Raw genomic sequence first — 12,785 nt, 5'->3', positions numbered from 1 at the left:
CAATTCTCAAAGCATCTTTTATTTTTAACAAAGTTAGAACATTCCTTTAAAAAGTGACCTCCTCTAAATTATTTAAATTACCCTTCAGATTCAACTTGGATATTGAGTATATGCTGAGCATGGCTGATGGTATTGGTTCAATCGGGCAACTCTCTGTAGATCCATATTTCACATCTTGCCTCAAATTCATTTCATGTGGTTTAAATGTGAAAATATCAAAACACAAAAATATTAAAAGAAATTGTTTTAAAAATACGGAAAGAAATTGAAAGGCAAATGAAACTGTATGGAGAAGTGATAGAAGTATAGAAATCCTGTGTTCCATTCTAGCCTGGAAATCTTACAAATATTGACAAAGTTTATTATGCTGGCTTTTCAAGGAACATCCCATGGGATGTCCTATACCACTTTATTTGGTTATTAAAGGAAAGGTTGAAGGGCACCTGGGTGTCTCAGTTGGGTGAGCATCCAACTCTTCTTTTTTTTTTTTTTTAAAGTTTATTATTTATTTTGAAAGAGAGAGAACATAAGCAGGGTAGGGGCGGAGAGAAAGGGAGAGAGAGAATCCCAAGCAGGTTCTGCACTCACAGTGCCCATGCGGGGCTCGAACTCATGAACCACCAAAATCAAGAGTTGGACGCTCAACTGACTGAGCCACCCAGGTGCCCCAGAATGTCCAACTCTTGATTTAGGCTCAGGTCATGATCCCAGGGTTGTGGGATCCGAGCCCTTCATCGGGCTCCATGCTGTGTGGAGCCTGCTTAACATCCTCTGTCTCTCACTCTCTCTCTCTCTCTCTCTCTCTCCCCTGCTCGCTTTCTCTTTCTAAAATAAAAATTTAAAGGGCACCTGGGTGGCTCAGTCAGTTGAGCATCCGACTTCAGCTCAGGTCATGATCTTGCGGCTCATGGCTTTGAGCCCCACATCAGGCTTGCTGCTGTCATCCTGTCACTCTGTCTCCCTCTCTCTGCCCCTCCCCCACGGGTGCTCTCTCAAAAAATAAATATTTAAAAAAATAAAAAGATAAAAATGTTAAAAAGAAAGCTTTTTTAAAAAAGGGAAGGTTGACCTCAGGAGGCAGAGGGCCCTCCCTAGGTGCAACTTAGATTATCATTGCAAAATAAGAAAGAAAACATACTCCCACTAATGTTCTGTAGAATAAAAATTAAGAATATTTTTCTAATATCTTTTTACACTGTATTACTTTACATTGTATCACTAAACTAAAATGCAGACTAAAAACAACACACAGAAGATACCAATTTTGTATATTTTGTATGCCAAGGAAGAAGTTGGAAGAACATAGACCAAAATGTTAATGGTAGTCATCTCTTACCTGGTAAAATTATAGTTGAATTTAAAAATATTTTTCCTTTATATTTTTGTATTTATTTTTTTCCCAATATTTCTGCAGTGAACACACGTACATTACTTGTGTAAAAAAACAAACACAATAGTTACCAAAAAAAAAAAAAATCTCAGGGGGAAAAAAAAATCTGTCTCAGGAAAGAGTACATTATACATTCTTCCAAACCAGGACTGAAACAGATTTCTAACAGCCATATGGAGGAGCTCACAAGGAATGGAGGAAGTGTCTTTATGTTCATTCATTGAAATGAGAACTTTCTCAACTCGTTTGTCAACCTACAAGATTAATACAGGATAAAACCACTGCAGCAAGGAATTAATATAAGAGGGTGAAATAGCTCCTCAAATCGTTAACGTCGACTTCCTAAAAAATCTTTGTAGCACCCGTAAAAGAGATCCTGTGGTTCTAACTTGCTGTCTGAGAAATTCAACCTGTAGGCCTGTGTTTTAAACACACGGGATATTATTATATAACTAAGCAGCTGGGAAGATAAATCATGATTAAAAATAAAAAGGGAAAGTGCACAGTACACCAAACAGGACTGTTTAATGAGAAAAGGGTGACTCAGAGGAAAACAGTATTTGTACAGGTAATCAAAGGTCCCCTCAGACTTATCAACTAAGAATAAAGACACTGTATCTCATATTTGACTCAAAGGTACTCCTTATCCAAGAAATGATTACACCAGTAATACTGCAAATAATATCCGTGTGCATATATACAAAATACATGTATTATGGACCATTTGCGAAGTATTTATTTTCAAATTTCGTGCCCGTTCTTAAAATCCAGACACCTGAGTGTGTCTGTGATTTCTTTATCTTTCCTTCCTCACTCACACCCTGCTTTGCACGGTGCCCAACAGCCTTGTTTCTTGAACGCCATTGTGTACCACGCAGCAGCCACGCCCTTGACACGCACCCCCAGTTCGGCCTGCACATACGAGCCCCATCGTGTTCACATCCCCTCAGCGCCCATCACCCCTATGCCACAGCATGTTCATTCAGATACAAAGGTGCATGGAGCGGCACCAGGGTTTATGGGAGGTTCTGGGGACACAGAGATGAATAAAACATTGTCTTGCACTCAGAGAACTTTGAGCGAGGGACAGATGCACCAACAACAGTTACCATATGGTTGGGGGAGAAAGTGGGCCTGCTTGTGAAGCCAGCCTCAGATTGGCGTTCCCTTGTTATTAATCCACCACCCACAAATTCTCCAGCAAGCACGACTGCTTAGAGAGCAGGCAAGTAACACCGGCACAGGAGTCGGGCTGGGTGGGAGACCCCTGTCCTGGGGACTGAGGCCGGATGCAGAGTACACATTCTGCCCAAAGGCATTCAGTGTCTTGTTCTTTTTCAGAGGCCCTGCCTGCCGGCCTCATTTGGTTCGGGATGCCGGTGTGTGACTTCTGTATATTACGGACACATCATTTAATGTTTATTTAGAACACCTAAGTCATTGTTCTAGGCACTTTACGTCTATTAATTCATTCACTCCTCATAACAACTGTTGAGATAGATATAATTTTGCCCACTTTATAAATGGAGCAACTGAGACACTGGAGTTCATGTAACTCGCTGCAGTTACACAGCTATCAGGGTGGTGGACCAGGGTTTTGAACCCAGGCAGTCCACACTCTTATAAGAAGCCCACACTCTTATAAGAAGTGCTTGAAAACACCATACTGCTCTGTATCTAAACTTTTAAAATGTCTTTACTCAGCTTATACTACAGATGAGTTACATATTTAATGTGCCAAATATCCCTTTTATTGAACAAACCCCTTTACCTGGTATATACCGATTTGATGGAAAAATTCACATCCATCTATCCATTGTTCCATAAATGTAATGACATTCCCTGATCATCACCCTCTTTCTGATCTGAAGGGTCTGAATTTTTTAGAAATACCTTTTTAGGTAGCCAAGAAATATGTTTCTCAGAGGAGAAAGCAGGCCTTGTTGAAGTGCCAGTTACTTAATGGATTCTTCCCTCACTCCCCAGCTCCTCCCCCCTCCTTCCAACCCACTGCCATTACCCTTCTCGATTCTGGGTGTTAGTGGTTTCTTGCTCAGTCCTCCTTACAGGTACAAACAGGACAATGTTTTGTTCTCAATAACTGCATAATGTTTACAACTTTGTGGATCTTTCTGGGCAAGGTTATTAGGCCAGTGTCTTCAGAGAAATCCTATTTATAAGAGCTAAAACAGATCCAAGGGCACGTAGGGATTTGGTGAAACAGGCAAAATACAAACTCACAACTCTTTGATCTTCATTCAGAATGTCTCACTGTACCAGAGGATGTGGCCACATTTTATTCACAGACTTTTCTGAGAACTCTGGACATTACATTCTGTTCTTTTTTACTTAAGTTAAAGCCAAAATATTGGGTCTTCACACAGGCTATCCGTTTTGCCTCCTGGCCTGTGTTCCCACTGCCGCCTCAGCCAGGACCTCCCTACAGCTACACCCCTCCCCAAACTCTGGGTCCTACCCAACCTTCCTGACACTGTCACATGCTACCTTCTCTGGAAGACCTTTTTGACCTCCAAAGTGGCAACGTGTCTCTCCTGTATAGACCCCATGGCCAGCACTTAGTATCTATTCCAGTTGCCTATTTATTTCTCTCACCTAATTTGTAGTTGGAATTTATGTAACCGTACTTTTTAACCTAATCTGTACCTAAAATACATACAATAATACTCCTTTTTGAAAAAGTCGTGCCCTGGAGCTTTTAAACTTGGCCGTTTATTTTACAGTCTCAAGAATGGTAAAAATACATGGGTTGTGGGCTTTGGCAATGAACTAATGTGGGTTTGACATCCAGCTCTAGTTATAATGGCTATGTGACCTCGAACTGAACATCTCTGAGGCAGTTTTATCCTTTGGAAAATAAATACAGAGAAGTAACTCTGTGAAGATTAATGCATAATGGTACAGAGCTTTCATCTGTCCAAATTCGGGCTCCGCTGAATGTTAGCTGCTGTTACGTTTCTCAAGAGTAATTTAATCTTGTCTAAAGGAGACATTTAATCAAAAAGAGAGGAAGAGTCCTGCCAGTTGAGTGGGAACTACTCAGAATGTATTTTATGACGATGTGCAACTTTACCTACATTGAGATTAATCTGTAATTTATACTTAACATTGGTCATCTGTTGCTCTCCACCTGTTCAATACCAAAATACATCTTACATGGTTTGAAAATGTATCAGACTCCTTTACAATGCTCTAATAAAAAAAAACCCCAGAAATTTGAAAAGTGAAAAACAATGTTGGCACCATCTAAGGGAGTGTCTTTTCTGCCATGAAGTTAATAGTACGGTAAATGTCACTGAGTAAGACCCCACTTTAATCTCCAGGAGACTGCAAACTTGAGTTCATCCAAATTTCTAAGCATCAAATTTAAAATGGCTTAGAGAGTATTTTGAAATTATTTACCTAATAGTAAATTGGTTTCTGAGCCAATAAGGAATCCAGTAATCCACGTGCGTGTTTAAACCCTTCTTTTTAAGACCCTTACTTAGACAGGAACCAAGATGCTTAGTAGACGATTGCTGCCAGATTTGACCTGGGAAGACCCACAGGCAATGCTTCCTAACAAAGAATGTCTCTGATGAACTCTTCAGCTCTGGGCCATTCCGAATCCCAAGAGGAACGTGTCCCATTTCCTTGTACTAGCCGCTTGTAGATAAGCTAAAAAGCTCTAAAGTCACAGAATCAAACTATAAGGATATTCCTTCAGCATCACTGTCAAGAGTATACTCACATATACAACCACCTTGCATGTTCACACAGACACACACTTGTTATTCTCTACGTACTCTATATCAGAAGCCATTCTGGGTGCTGTGGGACCCCATGATGAATAAAACAATGTAGTCTTGCGCTCAAGCAGCTCTCGGTTTGAGTTTTTTTTTTGCAAAAATGTAGTATTTTAAGCCATCACTGATTCACAATGTAAGTAGGCACTAATTCCAACCGAAGGTTTAGAGATGAGATGGAGGGACGGAACACCAGAGGTGTGAGTGGGCAGGAGACAGGACCACTGAAAGGGCGGGAAAAGGAAACTGTGGCATAACCCTGGCCTTGCAGTCAGAGACTCAGAGTCCAGATCTTCCAATGACCAGCGAGTGCACACAACTACGTTTTTTGTAGTTAGTATATATTTTATGATTAATATTTTTTAATTACCCCCCAAAAATCCTTAGTTCTATTTTTCAAAATCAAATGAGAACATGGATGAAAGTATACAGCCAGAGCTTATAAGCTTAGTAGCTTAGCTAGTATACTAGTTTTTAAAAATGTAGTATCCCCTTTATGAATGCTCAATACAATTTTGGTAATATACTTTACATTAATACACATTTTGTTAATGAAGTTTTGGTCATAACGCTGAGGGACAGACTGTAAAGCAGCGGGGTTAAAAAAAGTGAACTTTCAAGTCAGCTTTTTAAAGTCAAATTAGGGTTCTAGCTCTTGACAGCCAGCTAGCTTACCTTAAAGAAGTTCTTTTATCATGGTAAATTTTCACAGAGTCGTAAAGACGAAATGTTAGGGAGATAAAGCCCTCACGATAGTGATTGACACTCCTCGAATATTAACTTCGCTCTTCATGACCCCCAGCTGTACTGGCCCCTCGAGTTGTGGCTGCTCCACACGCAAGCTGGGTGCACCTTGAGCCCCTGTGCTCTTCTCCAGCGGTGAGGCAGGGAGGAGACGTTAACTCTCCTGCCCCCTGGTGGCTGAACACGGCCTGCAGCATCAGTATAGCTCAAACCACACTCCCTCCTGGGGGATCCAACCTGACAGAGCACAGCAGACACTGACACTGTCTGGGCTGCTGGTGACAGCCCTGATGCCTGTGGCAGAGCCTGGGCAGTGTTGTGGCACTCTGGTCCCCCAGCAACATCTCATCAAGCCTGTGAGCTGCACACACCCATCCTAAAAATTCTTAAGTAAACACCTCCTGTTATTTGTAAATAAGAACCGTAACTAGTATACTTCTGTAAAACTAATAAAAGTAAAGATCAATGCCATAAAATTATTTTAATATCTTTTTCTCCATGACTGAACATACAAAGATAATGGTAGTAGTGTATTCTTCTGCTGTAAAGATGGGTGGAATATGTCAAAATCCACCTGTTGAATTTTCTTTAAATAGTCCTCCAGGGCAACCTGGAAAAGGAGAATAATGGTCATTAGATCATAGAATAATTAAGTTTTTAAAAGAAAATGGGGTGCCTGGGTGGCTCTGATGCTCATTGGTTAAGCATCAGACTTCAGCTCAGTCATGACCTCATGCTCTGTGAGTTGAAGCCCCGTGTCAGGTTCTGTGCTGACAGCTCGGAGTCTGAAGCCTGCTTCGGGTTCTGTGTCTCCCTCTCCCTCTGTTCCTCCCTGGCTCACACTCTGTCTCTCGCTCTCAAAAGTAAATAAAGATTAAAAAAAATTAAAAGAAAAAAAAAAGATCATGACCTGAGCTGAAACCCAAGAGTCAGATGCTTAACCAAGTGAGCCACCCAGATGCCCCAAAGGCATTTTCTAAGAAGTTTCTATTAGGCCAGTAAAACAGGATCAAAGAGCTAGTACTAGAAACACCAAGCCAATTCTGATCATAATTTATACGGTTATGGGAGAAATGTGTAAAAGATTAGAGAAATTACTGTTTGTCAGGTCTTATTACTAGATTCTGTAGAAAACAAAAGGGGTGTTTCAGTCAAGGACAGTGAATGCCATCACTCCACCCCACTCCCACAGAAATGAGGAGCTCAAGTTGTTCATTTATAAACTTATTTTGTGGAAAAATTTAATGGGTCTCCATGTTGCTAGAAAACAATTTGCAACCTGGGAGAACCATCACAGGTCCCTATAAATATCACCCCATGCCTCCCCCGTCACATAAAACTCGATACAGCTTTCATGAGGATTGAGGAACAGGATGGAACACAGTGCTCTTTATTTTATGGTTTTCAGTTATTTTTATTAATCTGTACCTTTTAATCTTATTTCAATAAAATTTATTTTATTAAATATTTATTTATTTAACAGAGAATCCACTTGGTTTTGCACAAACTCCTAAGAGGCACCTCTTGCCCTCTAGGTCCACATGCACAGCTCCCCCTAATGTCTGCAGTACAACCTGTGTGATCCAACAGAGATCCTGCTGTGGATTCTCTGGACTATGAGCCAAAAGACAACAAGAAGGATTGTATTTTCTCCCAGACTTTTTTTCTATACACTTAAAGACAGATGAGGATACGTACAAACTCAGCATCTACTTTTTAAACCCTAAACTTGTATATAACAGGAGATATGTGCATGAATGTGCACAGCTGCTTTGTGTTATATTAGCAAAAAACCTGGAAACAATCTAGAAGGTCTCTGACCAAAAAAAAAAAAAAAAAAAAAAAGGTATACTATTCACAAAATGAAATATACTGCAGTGAAATGAGTGTACTATAGCTAGATGAAGTAATATGGATGAGTGTGTGTGTGTGTGCGTGTGTGATCTAGAAGACATAAACAGGTATGATCCATTTTTATAAAGCTCAAAAATAAAACTAAACAATGTATTGTTTAGGAATATATAAAATGGGGAAAAGCCTTTGTGGAATAGAAGAAAGAGGTTAATAAATTCAAAATTCAGGATAGCTACTTGGAGGAGGCAGGCAGAGGCAGGGGGATGAGATGGGGGAAAACACATGAGTGGGATTTAATGGTGACATTCTAGCTCCTGGATTGAGTGGTGAGTTCATGGGTATTTGTGATGTTAGGCTTTATAACACATGCATACATATATAGATATATCAGATTCATTTGTAGCATTAAAATTTTTAAAAGAGGGATGCCTGGGTGGTTCAGTCAGTTGAGCATCTGACCGGCTCAGGTCATGATCTCACGGTTCATGAGTTCAAGCCCCACATCAGGCTCACTGCTATCAGCTACTCTGTCTCCCCCTCTTTGTGCCCCTTCCTGCTCATGCACTCTCTCTCTCTCTCTCTCAAAAAAAAAAAAAAAAAAAAAAAGAAAAAAATTTTAAAGAGAAGGAAAGAAAAAAACTTTGAAGATATTTTGATGTACTTTCACATGCTGTCTTTTTTTTTTTTTTAGAAAAAAGAGCTCACATTATTCATAATGTTCTGTAACATTAAGTCCATCTCTAAGAATTCTATGTTCATTTTTAATAGTTTATAATATCCAATTTAAGGAATAGTTAATGAAGTCAAGGTACAAACATATGATAGAATATTATATAGCCATTAAATATTGTAGTTACAAATATATTTAATGATGTGGCTAGACGCTTGATAAGTAAGACAATGACATGTAAAGTGTGATTTCAACTATATACAGAAATTCATTTAAAAAAAAAAAAGAACAGAATAAATGGTTATGTCTGGGTCCCAGAATGATAGGTGATTGTTATTTTCTTTTATTATTTTTATATTGTCTAAGTCTCCATTCTGAGAATTTAGTTTTTACAACTAGGAGAAGATTCCATTAAATACAGGTGAAACGTGACCTCATAATTAGAGCTCAACTGGACATTCACAAATTAGGATTTGGTTCAAAGGGAAAGTCTGGCTAGTGGTGTGTGTGTGTGTGTGTGTGTGTGTGTGTGTGTGCGCGCGCACACACACACACACACACCTGTATAGACCTATGGAGTCTGGCGACTCCACTCACCCGCCTCTGCGAACTATAGGCATGACCGTAATCAAAAGCTGAATGTAACTCACAAAACCCACCATTAAGGGAGGGAAGCAAACACAAAGACTCCAAACTAAAGAACTTCATTGGGAACTTTATAAAACAGAAAAAGAGATCGTACACATCTGCTTCAGTAATTAACCAGCCTTCTCTGTTAATCCACTTACCGTCTGAAGAAAAGCAGGAAATGCTTTCACAGGAACACTTTTGTGGAAGGACCTAGCCTACAAAGGAAGACAAAAGGAAACCGGTTTCAAACATAAATATTTCTGGAGATAAACACTCTCCCTCTGAAAGTGAACACAAAGCAATACCAGAAGTTTAACAACACAGTTAGGGCTTCTCTGAAAGGTCAGAAAATAGCTCTCCTGCCAATTAAAATTAATCTCCTAAGCCTAAAAGACTCCGGAAAAGGTACTTTAATAAGAATCTCATTCTTTCTTACGGATTGGCTTTGGCCTTTTCCAGCTGCCTAATAACACCCACAACTTTGGCCCTCCAACTCTGTGGTGAGGGGTGAGTGAGGAAATACTTGCATTAAGAAGTCCCTGCACCTCCCTAGCTTCAATCGTCAGTATCTCCTGGTTACACGAATGTAAGAGCCTCCTAACTGATCTTCCTGCCTGGTTCTCGACCTTTAATTCAGTTTACACAGGCTGCCAAATGAATTATTTTACTTTCTGTTTAACATTTTTTAAAATTTATTTTAATTTTTACTCTCTTTAACTTAACCCCTTGATACACCAAGTCTTATCTCTTCATTTTGGAATCCCAGGGCTTCTACATCTTGGCTCCAACCTCTTCTATCCCACCTGACTCCCTACTACCCTGGACCACGAAGCCCTGATCCACTCACGCTGATGCCCATCATCCTGCGCTCACCAAGCTCACTGCAGGTCTTCATTTACATGGTCAGATACTGCCTCTACCTCCTGACATCTTAACCCCCTGCACTCTGGTCTTACCCTCAACCATCTACTAAAATTGCCCTTTTCAAGATCACCCAAAATTTACTAACCGCCATACCCATCTTTTCAACCTCTCTGTAGCATGCAAAACTTTAATATTCCCCTTTCTTAGAATTTTCTCCTCCTTTGGTTTCCAAGACACTGACTCTCAGTGCACGTACTTCTTTGGCCATTAGTTCCTTTTCCTTCTTCTTAGTAACTGGCCCTTTTTTCCCTTCTACCTGAGAAGTGGAGGTGGGCCTTGGGTCCTGCCCTTGGTCCTCATGTCTAGATGTACTTTCTCCTTGGGCAACACCACCCACACTTAGAACTTTAACCAGAGGCTTTCTATGTGGATGACTCCCCAATCTTTATCTCCAGTTCTGACCTCCCTTCAAAGTCCCAATCCTGCAGTCTTCAATAGCCCATCTCCCTAAGTTGCCTCAATTCCCCTTAAATTCAGAGATGTCCAACAGCTGCCCCAGAGGCTCCTGGTTAGCACCAGCACACCGCTGCTTTTCACAGTAGTCTCTGAACGGCACCATCATCACCTAAACCTGAACTCTGTGCAGCCTTCCCTCTTCCCGATCCTGCTACCACCCAATCCGTCAAGTCTAGTTGATTCCTCCTCTGTTGTGTGTGTGTATAAATCTATATAAACATATCTAAACATTTACCCTAAGTCAGACCTTCTTTCTCTCTCTCCTAAATAAGCCTCCTAACTGATCTCCCACCCCCCAAATTCGTCTCAAACACTGCTGGCCAGGTTCTCTAATGTGCAACACTACTGTCACTGCTCTACTTCATGGTGGCGATGATGAAGGGAGCCCACTCACATGTCACTTATGATATGCCAGGCATGGTTATAAAGTCTTATACACATTAACTCATTTATCCAAATCACAGCTCTTTGAGTTCAACCCTAATATGACCCTCTTTCCCAGAGGAGGAAAGTGAGGCGCAGAGGTGAAGATCATGAGATTAGGAAATGGCAGAGCTAGGACTGAAAGTCAGATTCTGGTTCCAGAGTCTGCACTGTCATCCACTGTGCTCCAGTGCCTCTCAAATCTTCCCAAACTCTATTATCTTCCTTCGGTCCACCCTTCCAAGCCTGTGTTCCAGGATCCTATTTCACATAACCTACAAACCAGTAGTTTTCAAACCTGGTGTTTAAAATCATTTGGAAATTTTAATTCCTGGCCCCATCCCAGGTTTAGTGTATCACCAGGGGGTAAGGCCTGGGAATCTGTATTTTTCAGATGCCTTAAGTGTCCATCAACTGGGACTAGTCAGGTTCCAACTCAGGGCATTCCTGCATTTATGATTCCGTTGTATTCTCAGACCTTATCTAAAACTCTGCTAGTTTTAAGTGATTTCTCATCTAAAGTTCCATGTATTTTACCTATACCTCCATTGTGGTAGAGAACTATGCTTCAGAAAATTCAGAAAAAGATTAATATAGAATCTTGGCCCTCAAAAAGCTTACAATCTGATTACCTACTTAATATTTCACAGAAATTTACTGAGTGCCTGTAATGTACCACGCACTTTAGATGTTGAAGAATGAAGCATAGAACCAAAGTCACTTACATTCTGTGTCAGGCAGTGAGAAGTGCGAGGCCAGGTAAAGGGACTGAGGGGACGGAAAAGGAGGCTGTTATTTTAGATAAGGTAGCCAGGAAGAATCTTTCTGATAAGGTGATATTTGATGCTGCCTATGAGGTTGGGAGTGGAGGAGTTGGGGGTGAAGAACATCTTCCAAGCAGAAAAACAGCAAGTACAAGGGACCTGAGGTTTGCAGGTAAATGACAAGGTCTTTAGGATCCACTGAGGCTCAGAAAACAAACAAACAAATGGAAAAGAAAAAGGTTCACAAGAAGAACCAGGGAGAAAGAGCATCATGAGAATCAGGGAGATAAAAAGTTTCCACCAAGTTTTCAGGAGACACTAAAATGAAGTAATGGTTCTAGGAGAATCAGGAAGGAATAGCACGATTCAGATGAAGGACATAGTTTCAAGAAAGGGGAGAAGGGGGCACCTGGCTGTCTCAGTTATTGGAGCCTGAGACTTGATGTCAGGGTTGTGAGTTCAAGTCCCACATCAGGTGTAGAGGTTACTTAAAAATAAAATCTTAAAGGGTTGACTGGGTGGCTCAGTCAGTTAAGTGGCTGACTCTTGATTTTGACTCAGGTCTGATCTCACAGTTCATGAGTTCAAGCCCCGCACGGGGCTCTGTGCTGAGACTGCAGAGCCTGTTTGGGATTTTCTCTCTCCCTCTCTCTCTGCCCCTCCCCTCTCTCAAAATAAATAAACTTAAAAATAAATTAAAAATAAATAAATAAAATCTTTAAAAAAAAGAAGTGTGGGGGAGTCAACAGAAGACAAGGTACAGATTGAGAAAAGATGAAGAACTAACTGTTAGGAAAACACCTAAAGTGATATGCAGGAGAAATCAGGAACCAGTTTAGAGGCTAAGTCAGAGAACCAAGGGAAGAAGATAGTAGAAGGTTTCAAGGTGGTGTTATATAACACGAGGGGATGAATCACCTGATTCTCCTCCTGAAATCATTTTTGCACTACATGCTAACTAACTTGGATGTAGTGGCGCCTGGGTGGCTCAGTCGGTTGAGCATCCGACCTCAGCTCAGGTCATGATCTCACGGTCCGTGAGTTTGAGCCCCGCATCAGGCCTGTGCTGACAGCTCAGAGCCTGGAGCCTGTTTCGGATTCTGTGTCTCCCTCTCTCTCTGACCCTC

General features: G+C 40.8%; 1 protein-coding gene and 1 long non-coding RNA gene across 6 annotated transcripts in view; one reads left to right on the top strand and one right to left on the bottom strand.

The window, feature by feature from the left end:
* LOC125156129 (uncharacterized) overlaps nt 1-12,785 on the top strand; it is a 121,929-nt gene that overhangs the window by 19,993 nt on the left and 89,151 nt on the right. The window lies entirely within an intron of this gene.
* The window catches only part of NDUFAF6 (NADH:ubiquinone oxidoreductase complex assembly factor 6), a 33,222-nt gene continuing 26,836 nt past the window's right edge, over nt 6,400-12,785 (bottom strand). For all 5 annotated transcript variants that reach the window (XM_047841856.1, XM_047841852.1, XM_047841854.1 and 2 more), the window contains 2 exons: nt 9,250-9,306; nt 6,400-6,547 (listed from right to left, as the gene is read on the bottom strand). In XM_047841856.1, the coding sequence (XP_047697812.1) occupies nt 6,419-6,547; nt 9,250-9,306 (186 nt within the window). In that variant the 3' untranslated portion in view covers nt 6,400-6,418. The remainder of the gene's footprint in view (nt 6,548-9,249; nt 9,307-12,785) is intronic.

The sequence above is a fragment of the Prionailurus viverrinus genome, chromosome F2 (assembly GCF_022837055.1).
Source record: "Prionailurus viverrinus isolate Anna chromosome F2, UM_Priviv_1.0, whole genome shotgun sequence".
In the NCBI taxonomy this organism is placed as follows: Eukaryota; Metazoa; Chordata; class Mammalia; order Carnivora; family Felidae; genus Prionailurus; species Prionailurus viverrinus.
This window is presented reverse-complemented; position numbering and strand designations above follow the sequence as displayed.